The sequence below is a fragment of the Blennius ocellaris genome (assembly GCF_963422515.1).
Source record: "Blennius ocellaris genome assembly, chromosome: 16".
Lineage (NCBI taxonomy): Eukaryota > Metazoa > Chordata > Actinopteri > Blenniiformes > Blenniidae > Blennius > Blennius ocellaris.
The window spans coordinates 10,115,431-10,135,717 of NC_137665.1; the positions used below are offsets into that span (position 1 = coordinate 10,115,431).

At 39.1% G+C, this 20,287-nt stretch overlaps 2 protein-coding genes across 2 annotated transcripts; one reads left to right on the forward strand and one right to left on the reverse strand.

Moving 5' to 3' along the window:
* The first annotated feature begins 3,101 nt into the window (after window positions 1–3,101).
* Window positions 3,102–3,858, forward strand: med9 (mediator complex subunit 9). The gene is made up of 2 exons (XM_080510993.1): window positions 3,102–3,193; window positions 3,357–3,858. The coding sequence occupies exons 1-2, from the start codon at window positions 3,111–3,113 to the stop codon at window positions 3,574–3,576; spliced, it is 303 nt and encodes a 100-aa protein (XP_080367119.1). The 5' UTR covers window positions 3,102–3,110; the 3' UTR covers window positions 3,577–3,858.
* Window positions 3,859–4,876: 1,018 nt separating this feature from the next.
* Window positions 4,877–5,783, reverse strand: LOC308141801 (dexamethasone-induced Ras-related protein 1-like; the record flags this gene model as incomplete). The annotated part of the gene is made up of 2 exons (XM_080512026.1): window positions 4,877–5,400; window positions 5,513–5,783. 2 exons carry the CDS (start codon window positions 5,781–5,783, stop codon window positions 4,877–4,879), a joined length of 795 nt encoding a protein of 264 aa, XP_080368152.1.
* Between the last annotated feature and the right edge of the window lie 14,504 nt (window positions 5,784–20,287).

Here is a 20,287-nt window from a genome sequence, read left to right on the forward strand (position 1 = left end):
TTGGCCCATCGGTTGCAGCCACACAGAGCAGCGCTCAAGGGGAACTGAAGGTCTTGCTCAGTGCATGTTATTTGGGAATGTGGGAGGAAACTCATGCGCACACAGGGATAACATGCAAACTCCACACAGAAAGCCCCCGGTTCATATTTGAACCCACAATCTTAATTTTTGTGAGGTGAGAGCACTAACCACTCTGCCACGGTGCAGCCCATGTTGTATGATTGAACTTAAAACCTGACTCAGGTTTGTCAACAAAGAGGAATGTGACCTGCAGGTCACATCACACTTATTTAGGCATTGATAAATGCACCGAAACAGTCATTGGCATCACTAAGAAGCAAAGAAAACATGTTTACGTGTGCATCTATTGTGATCCCCAACAACATCTCTGCCCTTTACAAAGGCAACACCTTTCAGCTTTGTGTGAAATTGTCGGAGAGGTGTCAATGTAAGTATAATTTTATTGAAGTGGTGTTGCGCTGATCTGGAAAATCTTGTTAGGTTCTGTATAATATAGTGTTTGCTAATATTTTGCCCCTCTTATGTATTTTAATGAGGTAGCAAAAAGTATCCATAATAAAGTCGATATTGAGTGTACAGTAAGTTGGTTTGTGATTTACAAAAAATATGTACACTGTTAGTGTTGTTAGTAAATACATCACTCGAGAGAAATTGTTAAAAAAAAACATCTTCCATAAAGCAAAAATCATTAAAAACAATTTAATGAAAGTATCTTTAATGTGTATATCATAATCCTATTATGACACATCATAATAGGATTATGTCTATTATGTCTCTTCTGCCACACATTTTATTCCCTGACATGCTCTAATATGATTCCAATTATGTGTATATTACGTGAGATGAAAATCTCTTTCTGTTTGTGTGGGAAGAAATCATTGGGTCACAAAATGACCCACTTTTTAGAACTCGTAAATGTGAGGTGTCAGAGCTTTCCCCATGACCCAAATGGTACAACATTTAGCCCACACAATGCCCTACATGCTCATATCTAGGTCACCAGTACAAACTTTTTCCATTTCAGCAGTCAAAGTCCTATTTGAAATGAATAAGAATACACACAGGTTAATAAGTACTAATAATCAGTGGGATGTAGAATTGGAGAAAATGTCAAGATTTTGCTAATTTTCCTGAAGTTAATTGCCCCCAAACAAAGATGCTGGGTCATCGAGGGGGTGTCTCCAGCACAATGTTTATCAGGACTGCCTAATGACTGCATGGGATGCAGGGTGGTGTGTGGTGTGGGGGGGGGGGGGGTCAAATGTTGAATCTAACATTTGAAATATGTAGGTCATCAACATTTTAAAGGCTACATGGTAGGGCAGTGGTTTAACATGCTCCTGCCTCATAGTGAGAAGCTCAAGGGTTAAAATACCAGCCAGGGCTTTCTGTGTGGAGTTAGCATACTCTCCCTGTGTCTGCGTGGGTTTCTTCCAGGTACTCTGGTTTCCTGCCGGAGTCCGAAATATTTGCATGAGGGGTTACTTTGTGACCCCAAATTGCCCCGAGGCGTGAATACGAGCGTGTGTCTTTTTTTGTGTTTCTCCTCTGATGGTCTGGTGACCTGCCCATGGTGTCCCCTGCCCTCCAGCACCCCGCAAAACCCTAAACAGGATAAAAATGTTTAGAAGATGGATGCATCAAGGCTTCAAAGAAAAATGGTTTATTAGGCTGCTCTGAAAGTAATTGAACCTCTGGTTGTTTGTTGAATGAAACCGTCATGATGCTGTTCTTTCAGCGGTATCCAGTTACTCTTTTTAATTGACACCTACCACTTGATCCTCTTTGGAAATTAAAAACAGTACGACGAATGAGACTTATGACCAAGGATAGAGGATAGAGAGGATAGAGACCTGTTGGTGACTGAAGCCTGATATCAGCAGAATATAGGTCAGTGATCGAGACAGAAAATATAGACCAGATACGCTTATGTGCTGAGCTAATCTGTTGGCACCAAAAAAAGACATGGGTCACCACTTGTGTCACCAGTTGCATTTGAGAAGCAATTAGCTGTTGCTCAGAAAAAGTAGACAGTAGGCCTTTGGCTTATTAGCTTTTCCCTTTCATCCAATACCATTAGTGTGGTTTCAATATGAACAAGCCAGGTGTGCAAGCACGGAAAAGGGCTACCCTGACAGGTACGTATGACCTCAATAGAACCCTTCGGTTATCTGTTAATCAAACATATAGAATGTCAGATTCTACTCCATTAGAGTATATTCATTCCAGTCATGCACGCCACTGTTTTCACAGGTTGCCATGTTTCAGTCCCCAGCTACATGTCACGTGTCATGCGTGTAGACACAGTGGATTAAAATGACATATAGGTGCTTAAGGTTGCTAGGTAGGAGCATATGAAGCATTCTATTCCCAGTCATCAGAGGTCAGCTTTGAATCGTGTGTGCCTTAATAGATCTGTGGCCTACTTTTGGGGCCAATATAGGTTATCTGGGGTTTCATTTAAAAAAAAAAAGATGCTTTCATTCACAGCAAGATAAAAGAAAAGAAGATGATTATGGATTTTTTATTTCTTCTATACCGCTTTATCCCATTGACAGTAATGGGTTGCTCGAGCCATTCACAGCTAACTATGCAAAGGCAGGATACACTCTGGACATTTCACCAGTCCATCATAGGGCAAAAAAAAAAAAAAAGACACAACTACACAGACTCACATTCACACTGAGGGGCAATTAGGGTCACTAATTAACCTCAGATGCATGTTTTTGGAACACAGGAGGAAAGTGAAGTACATAGAGAAAACCTATGCACAAACGAGTATAACATCTAAACTCCATATAGGATGTTTAAACCTAAGAGCATCTTACTGTGAGGAAAGAGCACTAATAATTTTTTCACTGTGCTGTCTTATTTATTTATTTATTTTTATTTATTTACAAAATCATACCATACCATAATCATACCATAAAGGACTATATATATATATATATATATATATATATATATATATATATATATATATATATATATAGGAATACTGTACTTATAATTTACTTATTTCCATTTATGGGTCGTGCGTGATGACGTCGTCCAACTGACGTCTAATATCTGCGCCGGGAGGCAGGACAATGATGGCGGTGGCACAACCTAAACTCGAGAAAGAAAGCGAGGATTGCTCCTTGTTGCCTTTAGTCCACGATATTATAAAATGGTATGAGTCCGGACCTGCGTAATATGACATGTGTATTCACGACTTGACTGTTGTTTGTGGAAAACGGGGACACGATGGTGAAACTGTGCTCCTTTGTGTGTTAGCCGAAGCTAATGTCAACATTTGTCTTCAATATGATTCTGTCTGCTCTTGTCGTATAAAGCATGGACAAAGACAGCCAGGATGTACACCAGGAGCTGGCGAAACTGAAGGCGAAGATCCAGGAGGCTCGGGAGCAGATCTCCAACATGCCCGGGATCGACAGCAGCCCGCAGGAGCAGCAGCAGCAGCTGGCTACGCTCCGGGAGCAGGTCCGCACCAAGAACCAGCTACTGCACAAATACAAAGGACTGTGCATGTTTGATGTGCCAAAAGCATCCTGAGATTGAACGCTGGATTACTGCACTGACAGCAGGAAGAGCAGAGACAGTCAAGACGCTAGGGCTTTGTTACACACCCTTTCAACCACCTGGGATCTATGGCACTATGGATGGATAATGGAATGAAGACTGCACATTTATTTTCATTTGCACCACAGAGCAACTTGTGTTTAAATCCACCCTTTAAGACATACTTTTTTCTATATTACCAGATTACCAGATCGTCAATGTCATGTCTTATATCATATTTTATTATCTTGTAATAGTCCTTATTTGTAATTAAATGCGTTGTTAAAGAACCTCTCCCCTCGCATTTCTTCTTAATAATATATACTTATATATAATAATAAATACTTAAAGTTGTATAACATTTTACAAAATACTCTTGACATGTGCGCAAGAGTGAAATGATTAGTCCCCTTCGCCTCTCTTTGGTTTAGCTTTGGCCCTTTTTTTTTTTTAGCTCTATCAAATTTGCTTGCTCTCCGTGTGCATAAGTGAGTTTTCCCCAGTTTATTCTCTCAGACAAAAATTATTGATGACTAAATTGGCCTGTGTGCTAACTGGTGAATAAGCAAGTGTATATCCTGCATTTATGAATCGTTATCAGCAGGATTGTTAGCTGATATTGTGCAACTATATTTTGTATAAAACAGTATAAGACATGAATGGATTGGTGGAAAACAGCCGTGAGACAGTATTAAGGTATCTGGTCTGCAGTTAAACACAGGTATGGACATGTTAGGGACTGTAAGAACTATTGTGGATTTGCTAAATAACTCATTTGTGTATGTTGCTGTTTTAAAACGAATTCGAAGATGACCAGTTGTTTCCACAATGTGATTTACCAGCTTAGTGAGCATTATTGAGTGACAAATTGCTGAATAGGAACTGTAGTATAAAAATAGGATGATTCATTGTTGGTTGTTTAAAATGAAACACAGATAAAAAGATTAGGAATGTAAGAAGTTGTTTTATTTCATCTCAAGAGAAAAAAAGTGAGACTTGAACATAATAAATACACATTCAGAGTTGAATTTGTTCGCAATGCAATATACGTTAAAGTTCCATAACTTCTTGAGGGGGAAAATGTAAACATTCTTTTGTTGAGTGCTGATCTCACAGAGCCTTTGCTGCACGAGACTGTGAAAACTCAGCACCTGAGGGCTAAACAGCGTCTTGTCTCAGTGAGCTTCACCTCTGTGCTCCAGTTTCTGAAGTTTTCAGACTTCTGTTCCATGTAGGCAGGCTGGTGAGTTTCCCCAAAAGTCTTATTTTTTTTTGCACACTATTGTGAAAAATGTCAGCATATGATGCAACCTTTCTCTTTGGTCTGGCTGCCTCCAACAGCTTTCTCCTTTATGTACATCAAGTCACTGTGCACGCTCGGCCTTCGCGCAAACGGCGCAACCACTCCATACGCATTCCCGTCCTTGCACTTCTTGCCCCTGAAGGACTTTCTGTGAAGCACCTCGCAGTATTGCAGGGAGACTTTGCAATGCCGGTCGGGACTCATTTCGTTTGGCAGCTTGGCCATGGTAAAGAGAGTCTGAAACATCTGGTCTACGTTGGTGTTCTTTTTCGCTGAGATTTCAAAGTATGCGCAATGTTCGTCTCCACCGACCAGCTGCATGATTTCGTCCTCCTGCACCTCACGGTAAAAGTCCCTGTCACACTTGTTGCCACAGATGACAAGCGGGACGTCCACGTTTTCCTTGGTTTTGTTGCGCAGGCAGGACTTGGTCTCATAGATCTGGCGTTTCAGGCGCTGCACCTCCTGGAAGGACTCTCTGTTGTCCAGGCTGAACACTAAAATAAACACATCACCTGAAAAAACAATAAGCAGAGGAATGCCAAATTAATTCAAATTCATAAAACGCAATAGATCAATTATTTGATGCAGGGTTCAAACTTTAATTGATTCCAAGAGAAAACTTACCAGTGAGAATTGAAAGCCTCCTCATTGCAGGGAACGGGTGATTTCCAGATGTGTCCAGAATGTCGAGCTGGTAAACGTCCCCCCTGATGCTGTAGAATTTCCTGTGGAAGTCCTCGATGGTGGGTGTGTACTGGTCGTCAAATCTCTCGTTCAAAAAACGAGAGATGATAGCTGTCTTCCCAACTTTAGTGGAGCCCAGAATCACCATCCTGTAGCAATTCTTGGCCGGAATGTCAAACTCATTCTCGGATGGAGACATCTTCTTGATCATAATCGCAGGCAGCAGATGCACCCGGTAGTTGACGGTGCTGTGGATGTGTTTTTAAGTCCGTCCTGTGATGCGGAGGGTCTGACTTCGCTCTCTGTCTGAGTCCAGAGGAGAGCAGGCTGGAGATTTATGTGGGGAAGCTTTGCCGCGCCTCCAGCGCGTCATGCGTCATCCTCCAGCTTGGGGAACAAGTCCTGAAATTATAATGTTACCTCGGCTGTTTAGGTGCGTCAGCTCCGTCCACCCATCAACCAGAAAAAAGACAGAAAGATGGAAGCGTGTTTTGAAATATGATGCTCATTTATATTTGCCGGTGCGTGCACAATATCACGGATTAAATAGCCGTGTTGTATGCGTTGGTTAAAATAAAAAAAAAAAAAAAAAAAAAAGGACACTGCACTGAGGTTTTTGAAGTGTCTTTGTTGATCAACCTCACGTGTTTAATTGCAACAAAACAATATTTTTATCAGATATTTTCTCGTTTAAAAATACAGAGAATTTATACTGGCAAAACTGCGCTGCACCTGTATAAAATGATTCTTTCTGTCAGTAGAATACAGGCTGGTTTTAGGGGGACAGACGGGGGCGCAGTGTTACACACCAGCACATCAGGCATATTAATAAAGAGGTCTTTGTCTTTTTGGGTGATCTCCCATGCTGTAAGTGGTTCTCTCATAAACAACCTCACTCATAATGTTAGATTAAATCAAAATGCTAATGTTAAAGCATTGTTGGATTTTTTTTAAAATTTGCAATATGCTAGATATCAATTTAATTTCTTAATGTCGAAACCAAGAACGTTATAATGGGAATATAAATCCACAAGCAGGTAACAACTGTGTGCAACTAATGCCCCAAAATAACCCCAACCAATTTCTATTGACTTTTACTATATCTTAATTGCAGTAACCCCAGATAGACCTGCTATTTGTGACTCAGAGCACACTCATCCAATTTGCCACTTCAGTCACTTATCAACTTTCAATTTTGAGTCAGTGAGTCAGTGGAGGAAGAAAATAAAAAATTGAATGAGAAGAAGATGGCCTTGTGTGTGATATATGCAGAATACTCCTACTGTCCAACTCCTTCTTATTGCATATGTATTCTACTTTTCAACATGCATTTGGTTTGACTCGAGTACAAAATCAGCTTACTATCAAATCAAACCTATTGGAAGAATTAAATGATTCCATGGCAAATAAGACTCAGAGAAACTTGTTCATGTATTCTTGATTGTTGTTATGATGTGTTTACAAGTCTGTTAGACAGCTGCAGCTCGAGTACTCACCAGCACAAAGAGAGCGGAGCACATTATGCCTGAGCTTAAATCTTTGCACTGGCTGCCTGTGTGTCAAAGGATCCACTTCCACTCCTTGTCTACAAAGCCTCGAGTTGTATTGGGTCTAAAGAAAGCTCACATATACAATATGTAACATCCAGACATGTCATCGGAGATGCTTTTATTATGTTGTGGACATTTAGAGAACTAGCTGTCCTCCACTCTTTTCAAAGTATAAAAGTTATAAAAATCATGTCTTAATTATATTGAAGGGTGCCAGATAATATTATATAAGACTGACAGATTTAACATGTTCTTTTGACCAAATTCTAACAATGGAGTGGGGGCGGGTGGTGAGGGTGGGGTGGGGGGGGTGGCAAATGTCTTGGTATTTATCTTTATTTCATGTGAAACCCAAAACTTGCCAACACTGATGACCTTTTTAGCCCACTGTGGGGCAGCAGGAATGAAATCAGATAGGAGTACTTAAGCCTGGTTGTTCAAGGCTCCAGGGTTGGGTTTGTGTAACCAGGATAGAATGAAGCAGTGCTCCCTCTTTGGTGATTGGTCAGTAATTAAACCAGTGTGTTCCCACTGATGTGTATAACAAGACACGTGCAGAAGGACTTGTCCAGCACAACACTACCACATCGAAGAATAAAGAAAACACCTGCAAAAGAACACCATCAAATTGCTTGGAGGGTGATAGATACTTTTCATCTTCATGCACCAATAAAGGATATATTTAGGCAATTCTGTATCCCATGCCAAAAAGGAGATTTCATGAGATCAACATCAATAAATGCTGTAAATTAGGAATTTGTGGTTAAAATGGGAATCTGACCATCGTCTCTTATCTGATATTGAGCAGGTCATGGTTGAAAACAAGCTGACAGAATCTTTGTATTTGTTGGAAAAGTCGAAGATAAATATTTTTCTGGGCCTCAGTGACTTAAAGACCCCGGCTGCTCACGTGAGAACTAGCTAACAGCTAAAAACATACAGGAGCAGTGTTTTTGTTTGTTTCTTTCAATCAGTTACCATGTTTGTGTCTGAGCCTGTTTGGTTAAACGGTCCGATCTGGACTCGTGCACTGCCCAGGCAACAGGGTCCTCAGCAGAGTACACACACGCCAGCTGCAGCCCACTCAGGCCATGGCCAATCATACACATTAGGCTCATTTCCTTCTCAGCCATGTTTACTTTTATCCATTGGTAAAGATGACAAGAAAGGGTGGAGGAAAAAATTATAATATTAGATTCAGTTGTGGAAACACAGCAGTTCACAGCTGGTGTGGAATTAGAATTGCATTTTTCTAATCTGATGAACTGTCTCGACCACTAACAGTACCCCTCAGTCTTGTTGTTTCGGGAACCCCAAAACCAATAGGAACTAAACCAATGAAGTAAAAAAATAAATAAAATACCTAAAAAAGCAACAGGATGTTCTTTGTTGCCTTTGTCATTGAAAATAATATAAAAGGTCGCACATGAAAACTGCTGTAGATTGTAACATTTTGATTTTACATTTATCTTAAGGATAAACTGAAACTTAATATTAGGATCATTGGTCCTGTTGCTTGAATAAGAAACCTGCAGAAGTAATTGGAGTGAATATATAAGCATCATTGAGATACCTACTTTGTGGATATCATTGGTTAAAAATGGTACTTCAGACCACGACTTTCATAACCTTCAAAGTGAGGCCAAACTAAAACTCCTTGGTTGACTTCCATTACCCATTTCTTTCACAGCACACCCCCAGAGCTTGTGATTGTCAAACAGCAGACGCTCCCAAAATTCCTCCAAGAGATGTTTTTAACAATGTGCTTCTCACAATGAAGACGTGAATAACATTGTTTGTGTGATCAAAGTGTCAGTCAGAATAAAAATTAATTAGTTAGAATGTCTTATATACTATATGTCTTAACAGATTTATGTGAAACAATCCTTGCATAACTTGTCAAGTTTGAAAACAAGTACTTTTAAAAAAACAAAACAAAGAAAACTGTGTGTGTGTGTGTGTGTGTGTGTGTGTGTGTGTGTGTGTGTGTGTGTGTGTGTTTGATTTCCAGTCGAGTCAGAAACTAGAGTATTAAAAACTATAGCCAAGTCAAAAAATTATGTACAACTCCTTTAAAAGGAGAACTACATAATCGACTATAGTCTAGATAGAACACATGAGTAGAGCCACGTTTAACACTTGACACTAATTCAGATGACGAACATGAATGTCCTTGAGCCTAATACATGTTATACAATTATATTTGGTGTGGGACTTTCTCATCTCATTTTTCTTTCAGGGATGTTAACAAAACCCCATGAGGAAAAAAACTGATTCAGCACAGGTGTGGAATTACGTCAGATATGTCCATACTCATGTAACTCATTGTGGTTTGTCCAGCGTCATGAAAGGCTTGTGCTACCTGAACATTTTATCTGTGTTTACTCCTTGCAAAGTGTTTTTTTTTTTTCAATTCCATTTGGTGAAATTCACTCCAGAAGGTGAGTTATAAAATTCATAGTTCATTAAGGCTCAGTTAGTTGGATTAAAACAATGAACTAGTTTTTACTGCTAAAATGAAGTAGCCAAAGCTAAAAGTAACAATCTTAATATGAGTTGATGAATTCTGGTTTGTTGTTGCTGGAGAGAAAATGTGAGGCGCTGTACTGTTTACATGGCGTGAGACCTCCGGCGTTTGCGTGTCAGGCTGCGCCATCTTGCAGAGAAACTGTTGAATGAAGCGTGAGCCTGAGATATCAGATACAAAAAGCTTTATGTGTCAGAGCCAATCACAGTCCTGGCCGGAGTCCAGGTTGAGCCTGTCGACCACCTGTGTGTTTTGATAATGTGACAGTCTGTCAGCCCTGCTTTTATCCTTTACATGCAACAAGATGATGGCTCCGCATGTGACGTACAGTCTGAGGATGTAAAAATGTGAACCAAAACATTGATCATTGGCAGCAGTACACAAGCAGGAGAAGGGGGACATCTGTGACTGTAGTATTTCATGTTTTTGACCTGTTGCTAAACTTGAAATCAAGGAATGATCATGCTTTGGCCTCTCTGGAAGATGTTGATATGGGAGCAAAGCCGAACACTCATTATTCAGAAGGCTCACCCTGTTTAACCTATCTGACCTGGAATTTTACCTGCCAGGTGGTAATTTTCCTAATGGACTGAAGAGCAGTGAGTGTACAGACCAACAGATTTCATGATGTTCATGGAGAAACCTGAACAAACCTTACGGTGCTGTAATTTTCAAGAAAACCCCCAAAACTCATGAGTCAGCATGAAAGTACAACATGTAGTGACGTCCATTGACTTGTACAACTCAGTCTTTAGAGTAGCCTTTAAAGATCAATACTTTTCAAAATGACATCAAATCAAGTCATCATGTTTTTTGTGAAAAGGATCACTGTCATTGATGACCAAGACAATTTTTGTGCAGTCCATCTCAGCTATACAGGGAGCTTTCTTTCAGCTCACTCTTCACTCTCAAAATTATTGTTATTTTGTAGGTATTTTTCTTTAACAAAACAAACTCAGCAGTCTTCAGGCTGTTATCAACACCTATCTGATATTATTGACCAGCCGGCAGAAACATTGAGTTTTTTCAGCTTTTCTCAGAACAGAATGAATGCCAAACTTGCATTTTTCAAGTGGAGTAAAACATATTTCCATGTGACGGTTAACAGATTATGTTAAGATCACTATTGGATGATATCAAGGGTCAGAGATCACATGTGAAGTGGTCACAGATTAGCGAGCATCTATGTTGCAATATGTTTTACCCACTAATATTTCTCTTTCGGCACTCAACAGCAACTGCTTCAAACATAAACTTTGTAGTTTATATTATGGTAATGTAGCTGGGAACAGAGATAAGTACCATGTGGGAAGTTCCCAGATTTACCCCAGAGTACCCCAGAAGTGATAGAACAATGACAGGAAAACAACAAGGAGACAGTTTTATTGCTGCTCCCAGAGTCCGACAACGGAAACTAACATTACATCTATGCACAGTTTTTGTTCAGCTGTTGTTTTGTTGATGCCGTTTCCAAATTTGTGAATTTGAGGGTATCACTGAACATAAACCAGTAGTGAAATTAAGTAAGGTTACGAAAGGATCTACAAAGCGAGGAACAAAAAAACTTGAAACGTCATAATATAAATCCATTATGCGCAATAAGATTAATTCCACCCTTGCAAGTTTGCTGGTGGATGGAGGTGCTCCTTGAAATTTGGAAACGTGGCCCACAAGTATATTTCACATCTTCAACTCTGTAGTCTTAAATCACAGTTAACAGTCAATTTCGAACGTGTTACTTCAAGAAGCAGTGCAATTTGCGAGCGTGGCGACCAGAGAGTGATCTTATAAATGCTCGACCTCCGACGTCAATGAGCTGTTGCCCTTTGAAACACTGTTTACGTAACTCTAATAGCTTCACTCAGTGGGGAAAGAGAAAAAAAGGGGAGAAAAAAATGAAGAAAAAAAGAATAGAAGAGTCGAGAAGAAATCTATTTAATTCCGTCTCCAAAACACATGTGTGCACACACCTTTGATATCTAATTCTATTAAAATCAATTGAACCTCCCTCCCGGTTGCTATGTCAACTGCTCGTGAACGCCACCCAGCCACACTCGCACACACACAAACAAATATTATATAAACTTCACACGTAGATAAGTTGTTGTGACAAATATCGAGGAAATGGGGCATGAACTACATCTGCAGTCTGTCTCAAGACTCAAAGACTCAAAGCTAAAGGTTCTCATGAAAAAGAATATTCTAAGGATTTGAAAAAAAAAACATATATCTGGTCTTTTTTGATGTTGTACCAGCAGGTTAACTTGGTTCAGCCGTTTGACTCGAGATCATCGACTTGCCGCCATCCCACACAGGTGAAATCTTGACAATCTTTCTGACTATAGGTGTGTGTTGCCACAGTAACAGTAGTTATTTGGATGTCATACTGTCAAATAGAGTCCCCAAACATTGACTGCAATGGCACATAAATAGCAAAAATGTTGCTTCTGAAGATGATTGAGCTTACAGGAATTCGCCAAAGGTTAAATACGGTGATGTAGAACATTTGGAGGCCTCATACAAGCTCACATCACAAAGTCGTATTTTTAGAACGAAAAGGCAAATATCAGAAGTTTCGTGATGAAACCTTCCTGTCAGAACCTTCAGTGGAGGTCAGAGAAATATTGCTTGGAGTTTGCAAATGAGCCATGTTGGTCTTTCCAGAACATACAGGCTATAAAATGTCTATGCTTAGGGTAATTTATCCAGTCAGAAGGCATCTCAAAACAAATTCAATCAGGTTAACTGAACATAGAAAAAAAGGTTCTTTGAGATTTTTCCCCTGTTTTTATGCAGGTCATACATATGATACTTTCCCCCTCTCCTGTTTGGATTTCTCATCACTCAGGCTCCAGTCTGTTCCCACTGTGGAAAAACTCTTCAGTCACAGCTCCAGCCACGTCACGCTTCACTTCTTTGGCTATCCACTGGATCATAACCCCTTCGAGTCACAATCGTCCACTCTCCAGTCTTCATTTTCAGACTCTTCACATTCCAATTAATAAACCCTTCCTTCTCCTATTCGGTCTCTGTGTGAGCTTTTGGGTCTAAATTACACTATTCCTAACAATGTCACTCTATGTTAGCCTTTTGATGACTTGCAAACCTTTTTATTTTGTCACTTAGCATTGAATAGATCGTTGTATGTATGTATGAATGGACAGATGGATGGATGTCCTCCATAAATGAATTGATGCATGTAATATAGGTTTTACCTGTCAAGGTTTTTCCATTTCACTGTATAGCTCTTGAAAAATGCATAACATTTCAAATTCAGATGTCATGTAATATAAATGTTTTGTGTTGGGGTTTTTTTGTGTTTCTTCATGTGGCGTTTTAAAGCAGTTGAGCTTAAAAATGGCCAAAAAAAATGTAACCTTTCAGTTTTCAGACATGATGTGTTGTCATTTTATCCCCCCATGTAAGAGATAATCCCCCCCACATGTCACAACTCAGATCAACTGAGGGGGGTTTCATAACACAGGAAGACATCCACAGACATCACACATGGCCTGTGTTGCCCTTTTATCTCTGTTGTTGTTTACATCTTGACATTGTCACTGGTGCTGAGTCTGACACAGTATGATACCAATTTCATCAAACGCTGTGAGGCTCAGTGGCCATCATTCCCACTGTTTAGCTAATAAGGCATAAATGCATGTACTTTTCAAATAATAAGAAGGACAGCATGCGCAGGCATGTTCACTACGCTGGTACAATGGTCTACAAGTTGGACACATGATTCAGGCCCGGTAATGAGATATGATTTTATTGTGTGTGGGTGTGTGTGTGTGTGTGTGTGTGTGTGTGTGTGTGTGTGTGTGTGTGTGTGTCCATGTTTGATCAGATGTGTAAACAGGAAGGGTCTCACATGGACCATAATGCAAAATCAATTCAATTTGTGCAAACACACGCACGCACGCATGCACACACACACACACACACACACACACACACACACACACACACACACACACACACACACACACACACAATGTTAAATCATTAAATTAAATCTTTAAATAACATTTTTTAAATAATGTACACAGCAATGTAAATGAATCAGATGCAAGGTGATGGGACCCATCCACAGTGGTTAACCCAAGGTCGAAAAGCCCTAATCATGAAGGAACCCCAGAACAAAACCATCCCATCCAACTACCTGTTGCCTGTTGTGGTACAGAGCAGTTGTGTCGTAGCAGCTAAAATCAGGCATATGGCCCAAAACAGGAATGAGGCACAGAAAGAAATTCATAATAATATCAGAGTAGCCAAGCACCAGCTACTGGTTGACAGACGACTTGCTAGAGCCTGAAAGAAGAGACAGAGCAACTTGTGCAACGCCTGCTTTATGACTTGCAGAAATTATAGATTAAAGGGCAATACATTCTAATAATAACAGACCATGATTGCAGTGACAATCTTGTGACCTTGTGACGTTCATCACAACAACAATAAAAGCAGTCTGTGGTAGTTCTGGTACGCTGTATTTTGGGGACTTTGTTTAAATTATCAGTCGGTCAGAATCCTACATCATGAAAACCTCTTGAGAAGCCCCTTGCCGTTGTATATTAATTTGATTTCTCAAGTCCAATCAAGAGGATTTGACTTCAGACAAATGTAAATGTAACTGTGGAGCACTTTCACATAGCGCATGCATTTCACCTGATCAGCACCACATTTTCTCCCATGAAATTTAAATAACCCAGTGGTAATACATGTTCCTATATATAGCGAGCATCCATATGTCATTTGAAATTTACATGAATTAATTCAGTATTTCTTTACTCTTTTGGTGCCTTTGGCTTACACAGAAATTCAGTCCCTCCTGACAGTAGTTCAAATAGAAGGCAAATACCCCAAAGATGATCCACCCTTTATGCTCAGCTGCGAACTGGTTAATTAGTGCGCACCCAGAAAAGTCTGTCTCCCGCTGTTCACAGTCAGACTCTTTACCTTTGTACGTTCCTCTGTGTCACAAGTAGCAGCAGGTGTCCTCCGAGGAGCTGCTGCATCTTTATCTGATTCCGTGTTTTCCCCATTAGCAATGGGGTTCTTGCCAAATGTCATTCATGAAATTATTACATATTCGTTTTGTGTGCTCCATGTATATGTAACTGCTATATGTCAGTAATGGCCATTTGATACATAAAAAGGACTGAATTTAAAAGAATTGTAGAAACTCATTGGGTTTGTCAGTTTTTATTAAATGTACTGCATTATACTGTATTTATATAAATGATAGTGGATCAAGATTAAAACAAAACCAAAAAAGAAAATAAACAATACATTGGCTGAAACATTTCAGTAAAATGTTATGTTCTTTTCAAACTTTCCCACTGGAGTCACACTGTTTTAGTAAGAATGTAGGATATAATGTTTTAAATGCAAATTAAATAGCAAGATAGAGGCATAAAAATGGTACTTGTGTATATGACAGCAACTGCATCAACATCTTATACCGAGAGATTGTTGTTAGTTTTTACCCTCATCAGATGGTAGAATACCAAAAAATCATTGTGAGTGTAAAACACTTTTTCAACAGCAACAACTCTAACGAAGCCAAATCATTCCAAATAAGTGTAAGCATGTTGCCTAGCAACCATGCGTTGTGTCTTCGGGTTCAGCACCTGAGTTCACCAAATCAATGCAATAACCTCTAGTGAGCCAACAGCGTCAGAAACCCAAATGAATTGCATTTTGCATTAAGTGAAGAAACACACAGTTGGATGAGCAAACTCTTCAAATATATAATGGTTTTATTTACACAGTTTAATTTATTGTGTCTGAATTAGATTTTAAGGTGGACATTGTTTTTAAAAATCTAAACAGATTAAAACATATAAAAACAATTGACAATTTCAATGTGATTTCACAGACCAATATCAGTATAAAACAGGATAAATTAGCATTAGCCTTACAGTCATACCATAAGGGTAAGTTTGTGAAAAAATGCATTTTAAATTAATATTGCAACAAGAGACTTTAGTAAACAGTTGTCTGAACAGAAAAATTCAAGATCTAATTTTTTTCTGAAGAAATTCCTGGTTCTTGATCTATGCTATAAAAAAAAAGAACTACATGTCAACATTTTCAGGTTGTACTTCTATTTTCCTACATCAAAATAAAGAGAAAACTTAATTAATAGGCTATTAGGGTGTATTTTAATGTTTTGTGACAATTTGCAATTGCACTGTATGTGAGCTCTGAACTAAAATGAGTTTTATACTGTGAGTCTTCCAGAGGTGAAACTCTATTCACTTAAACAAAAGAAAAGAAAATCAACTTACAGTAATTGCGAACAAGTCAACATTGACTTTTTTCTATTCTGTGATTAATGTGAAGAAACACAAGGTTTTTGTAAGTCTAAATATAGCGGCATTCTGTGCTTAAACATCAAGGAGAGGCTTTTTGCAGCAACATTAACAACCCGAGGGGACAAGAAGGGTGAAGTGAAATCTATTTATAGTGAAGGGTAAACAGCAAATCTAAGAACAGCTGCATCACGAGATGGCCAGGTGAGCAAAGGGAAACAACCAATGTGGGAGGAGTTGGCTGATCAAGGAAATATCAGTCTGTGCATATTGTAAAAGTAGGTCCCCTCTGGCAAGCAGATCACAGATGATTAGCTATTATTAGACATTTTGGTATATTGGAAAAGCCGGTAACCTTTAAGAGAGAGCAAAGTGGGGCAATTGTCTGCTCACTGTTTGATGTGCGTGATTTATTGTCACAAATCAGTGACAGAAGCAGACTCATAGACAGAGGTTAAAGTTCAAAGAACTTACTATGAGTTCAAACCAGGAAACGGTACCCAGATGTCTTGATACAAAAGTATATAGACAATCGAGCACGGACACATGAAGATTTATATAAACAGATGATTCACATTTATGAGAAAATGAGGGGCGCTGGGAGGGGGAAGACAAGTGTGCAGCAATGGAGATGAGACAGGTGAGTATCTAAATGAAACAGATAAGACACAGAGACTTTACGAGCCTCATCATAGTAAAAAAGACACACTTTTGCGCATGAAAGGTTTGATGTGATAAAGAAATAAGATTAACGGAAAGTTAGACACTTATAACCAGCAATAAATTAAATGTTATAAAAAAGAAAAGTGATTTTTAACGCTTGCTACTTTTTGATTTGTTTTCTAAGTCCTACTTTAAACCTTTCTTATTTTAGATAAAACATAACTGAAGAAAAGCAACAACAACTCAATCAGCAGGAGTATTGACACTATGACTTCTGTATCATTCACTCAATGGAAAGAAGTCTGCTGGTCAGGGAATTGGAGGACAATCATTGTGGTTTCTTCTTGTGCTTGATGATCTATGACCACCTCATTACATAGCGAGGTTGACTGAGTGCACTTGATATTTTCAGAAACAGTTCACAAAGTCCACATCCTACTGTTTCCAAGAACTCATCTTTTCGGGTGAATCCGGGCAAACGGCTTTATAGAGTTGCGATAGAACAAGAATATGCGGCAATTATAAAGGATGTTTCAATTATTGCTTTCTGAGAATGTAGGGCCTACCTTTAGCTGCTGTGCTGATGAGATTTAACAATAAAGTAGAGGCATATGAGGCCTTTTGTCTGTGAAGTTGTCCTCAAGAGGCAATGGAGGAACCAGGATGCAGAAACATAAAATGACAAGGTAATTTCTGCCTGTATGCACGTAGAAAAGCGGGTAAGGTATGTGTTGTGTAATGTATCTGTATCCACATTTAATTTGGTTCAGTTTTTACAGAAAGTTTTGTCCTATTTCTACATTGAGCTTGGATTAGTCTGGACCCGTTTCTAACACCTAACAACTATTAGATATAATATGTAATAAAAATATATAATATAATATAAAAACATTATTGAGAATAATGTAATACAAATAAAGGATTTAAACTCCTGTAATTAAGTAGTAATTTCAGTGTTTTTAAAATAATGTGATTTTAGGCATACCCAAAGTACAAGTTACTGATTTAATCATAATACAGGAGAGATTTAACCTTTTATATGCATTTTTGCAGTCAATAATTATACTCTTTTAGCAAACATTTTATTGACAAAACAACTTGCTTTATTTCAATTATTTGTTTATCTGATAAATATTTCACACAGGCACACTGAAAAAAAACCCTCCTAATTAAACTTCTAACGGTTGAAAAGTGACTATACTCTGTATTTTTACTGGCACCTCAGCTGCTACAGCTGGGGCACTGTGCTGTAGGGATTGTTTGGAGAAACAGGTGTCCTGCCACCTCTTGAAAAAGCGAGGTGTGCTCAGTAAATGTGTACAAGGGCAGGTTACGAGGTGTGGGGAGTTAAATTTAACCCGTGCTTAATGTGTAAATGACAACAAAAGAGTTTCCTCTCATGTTCTTTCTGCTAAATTTGGACCGGTGGATAATCGTGTGTATGCTGTTAGACCATCTAATAAAGCAAAGGAACACAAGGCCATGTCCTACAATCTGTGTCACCACTCAACTGGAACGAGAGGACCCAAACAGCCATTACCTGCAGCAGGAGCACATTGTACTGAACAAATGACAGTCTTGGTCAATACAGGCTGCCTGTTAGCCTAGCCAGAGCACCAAACTAATTATGTATAATTAGTCTTGGCTGCTTTGAGTGCATTAGTGGCACCGTGGCTGCAGGGATAAATGCTGTTGAGAGGCTGATGTGCTGTAATGTGAAACTGGACATGGAGGTGAACAGGTACAAACATGCAGAGCAGCTGCACATCATGCATGTTCAAATGCACAATGCTTCTTCGTAGGCCGAAATGGAAATCCTGACCCCCGGTGCCCTGTCTCACCTGAGCTCCCACGTCAACCCAGGAGCCCTCTCATTCAGCCCAGCGTCACCGCAGCTTTTGTGTTCCTAATTTGGCCAGTCGTGTTTATTGCGTTTGATAAGGATCAACATCGACAAAGAGCAATCCTGTGCACCCAGTGTTTCTCTGACCTCAGGGAACCTGGCTACCTAAGCCCTAGCAAGCACAGGGCGTCCTGGTGTGTGTATCTGACTGGACTGCATCACCTCAGCATACCTCCTCCTCGCTGTTGTTTTGGCTTATGGGTAGATTCACTACTCAGAAAAAACAATAATTGATTCCAGAATTTGAGTTTCCAAAGTTCAGATGACTTCAACCAATGTTATGTGGATAAGATCATACCTACAACTTCAAAAACAAGTCAGGCAAAAAAAACAAAAAATAAAAAAGACTTCCATAAACAGGAAGTTGGGACAGAGCATCGTCATCTTGGTTGTGATGTTGGTTTCCAAAAGGAAAATGACACCTTGAAACAAGTTGGTTAAGTAAAAAACTCAATAGTTCACATATGTGCATGTCAAATTTGCGTGCACTCTAAAGGTTTTGTTGTTGGGGTGTTCTACACAGTGCGATTAGCATCTGAGTGTAAAGTTTGTGGTGTGTATTAAGGTTAACGAATGTATGAGCTCTATGTTATAAGAGAGCCACCACAGTTATTAACGTTATTTTCATTCAGATTTATGGATGCACTACTTTTTGGTAAAGATAAGCTGGAACATTTAGTCAAGGTACGATTTGAACCACAGTGTAAAACCTCACTGTTTCAACTGTAGTTATGAGAGTGAAGAATAATGCTTGCTAGATAACATATCCTGGCTAATTTCTTTTGTTTGGTATGCAACTGCTTTTGTTAACCACTTTTTATTCTGTCTGAAATTAAAAATAAAAATAAAAAAAATGCTAATTTAATTGTGCTAGGCTACATTTATATTACAGTATTGTGGTTACATAATGTTGGTGGAATAAAAAATGTTAAATATTGAAGTACTACTCTCAACACAAGTATGTCTGAGTGGCTTCATAATGACTTTCTTAAAAGCAAGGTGGTTATATAAGGCACAGTGTCATTGTCTGGGAAATTCATCACAACAACGCTGGATAAAGAATAAAAGACAGTGAGGCAAATTCAGCCAGCGGGCTGTGTGTGGCTTTCTTTTATTAGCCTATTATGTGCAGGTTCTGCCATTAAATATAATAATAATAATAATAATAATAATAATAATAATAAGACAGTTAAGACAAACTCACTCATCATCCGCTTCTTATTTACAAAGTTGCCTGCAACACAGAACAGTCAGCAGAATCCCAGACTTACCTATGCTTTGCCTGAATGTGGTATTTTATGCTGTATATAGAAAACAGCGGCTCTCCCCCTCCCTCAGTCACTATGGGCCTTTCTCAGGGATTTATGGTGTAATGACACTTGCTCGTGTGCCCGTAATGTGTAAGATGTTGCATAACCTACGTGAACACAAGGTCACAGCAGTTGCTTTCAGTGGCATGTGTACTGGGAAGGCCACAGTTGCTTTGGGTTGCTTAGTTATGGCAAGAAATGTATTTAGTGAATGGACTCAATATATAATTGAACAGGCAGAAATGAATATACATTTGATCTTCTACTTAAATGTAATGTAATTCGTAGGTCAGTGCTGTAATGTAATAGATAATGGAATCTGGCTGCAAATTTCCTTCACTGACTTTTGATTTTTGTTGGTCTTTGAAGATCAAAGAAGCACAGAGTCAGTGATTACTAATTTTCTTTTTCAGTATGACGAACACACTGCAAGGATGATTATATAACT

Excerpts from the sequence above, each read along its gene's own strand:
- med9 (XM_080510993.1), top strand. The coding sequence starts at position 3,111 with ATGATGGCGGTGGCACAACCTAAACTCGAGAAAGAAAGCGAGGATTGC. Across the intron at positions 3,194-3,356 it reads GTCCACGATATTATAAAATG|CATGGACAAAGACAGCCAGG; the intron begins GTATGAGTCCGG and ends TGTCGTATAAAG.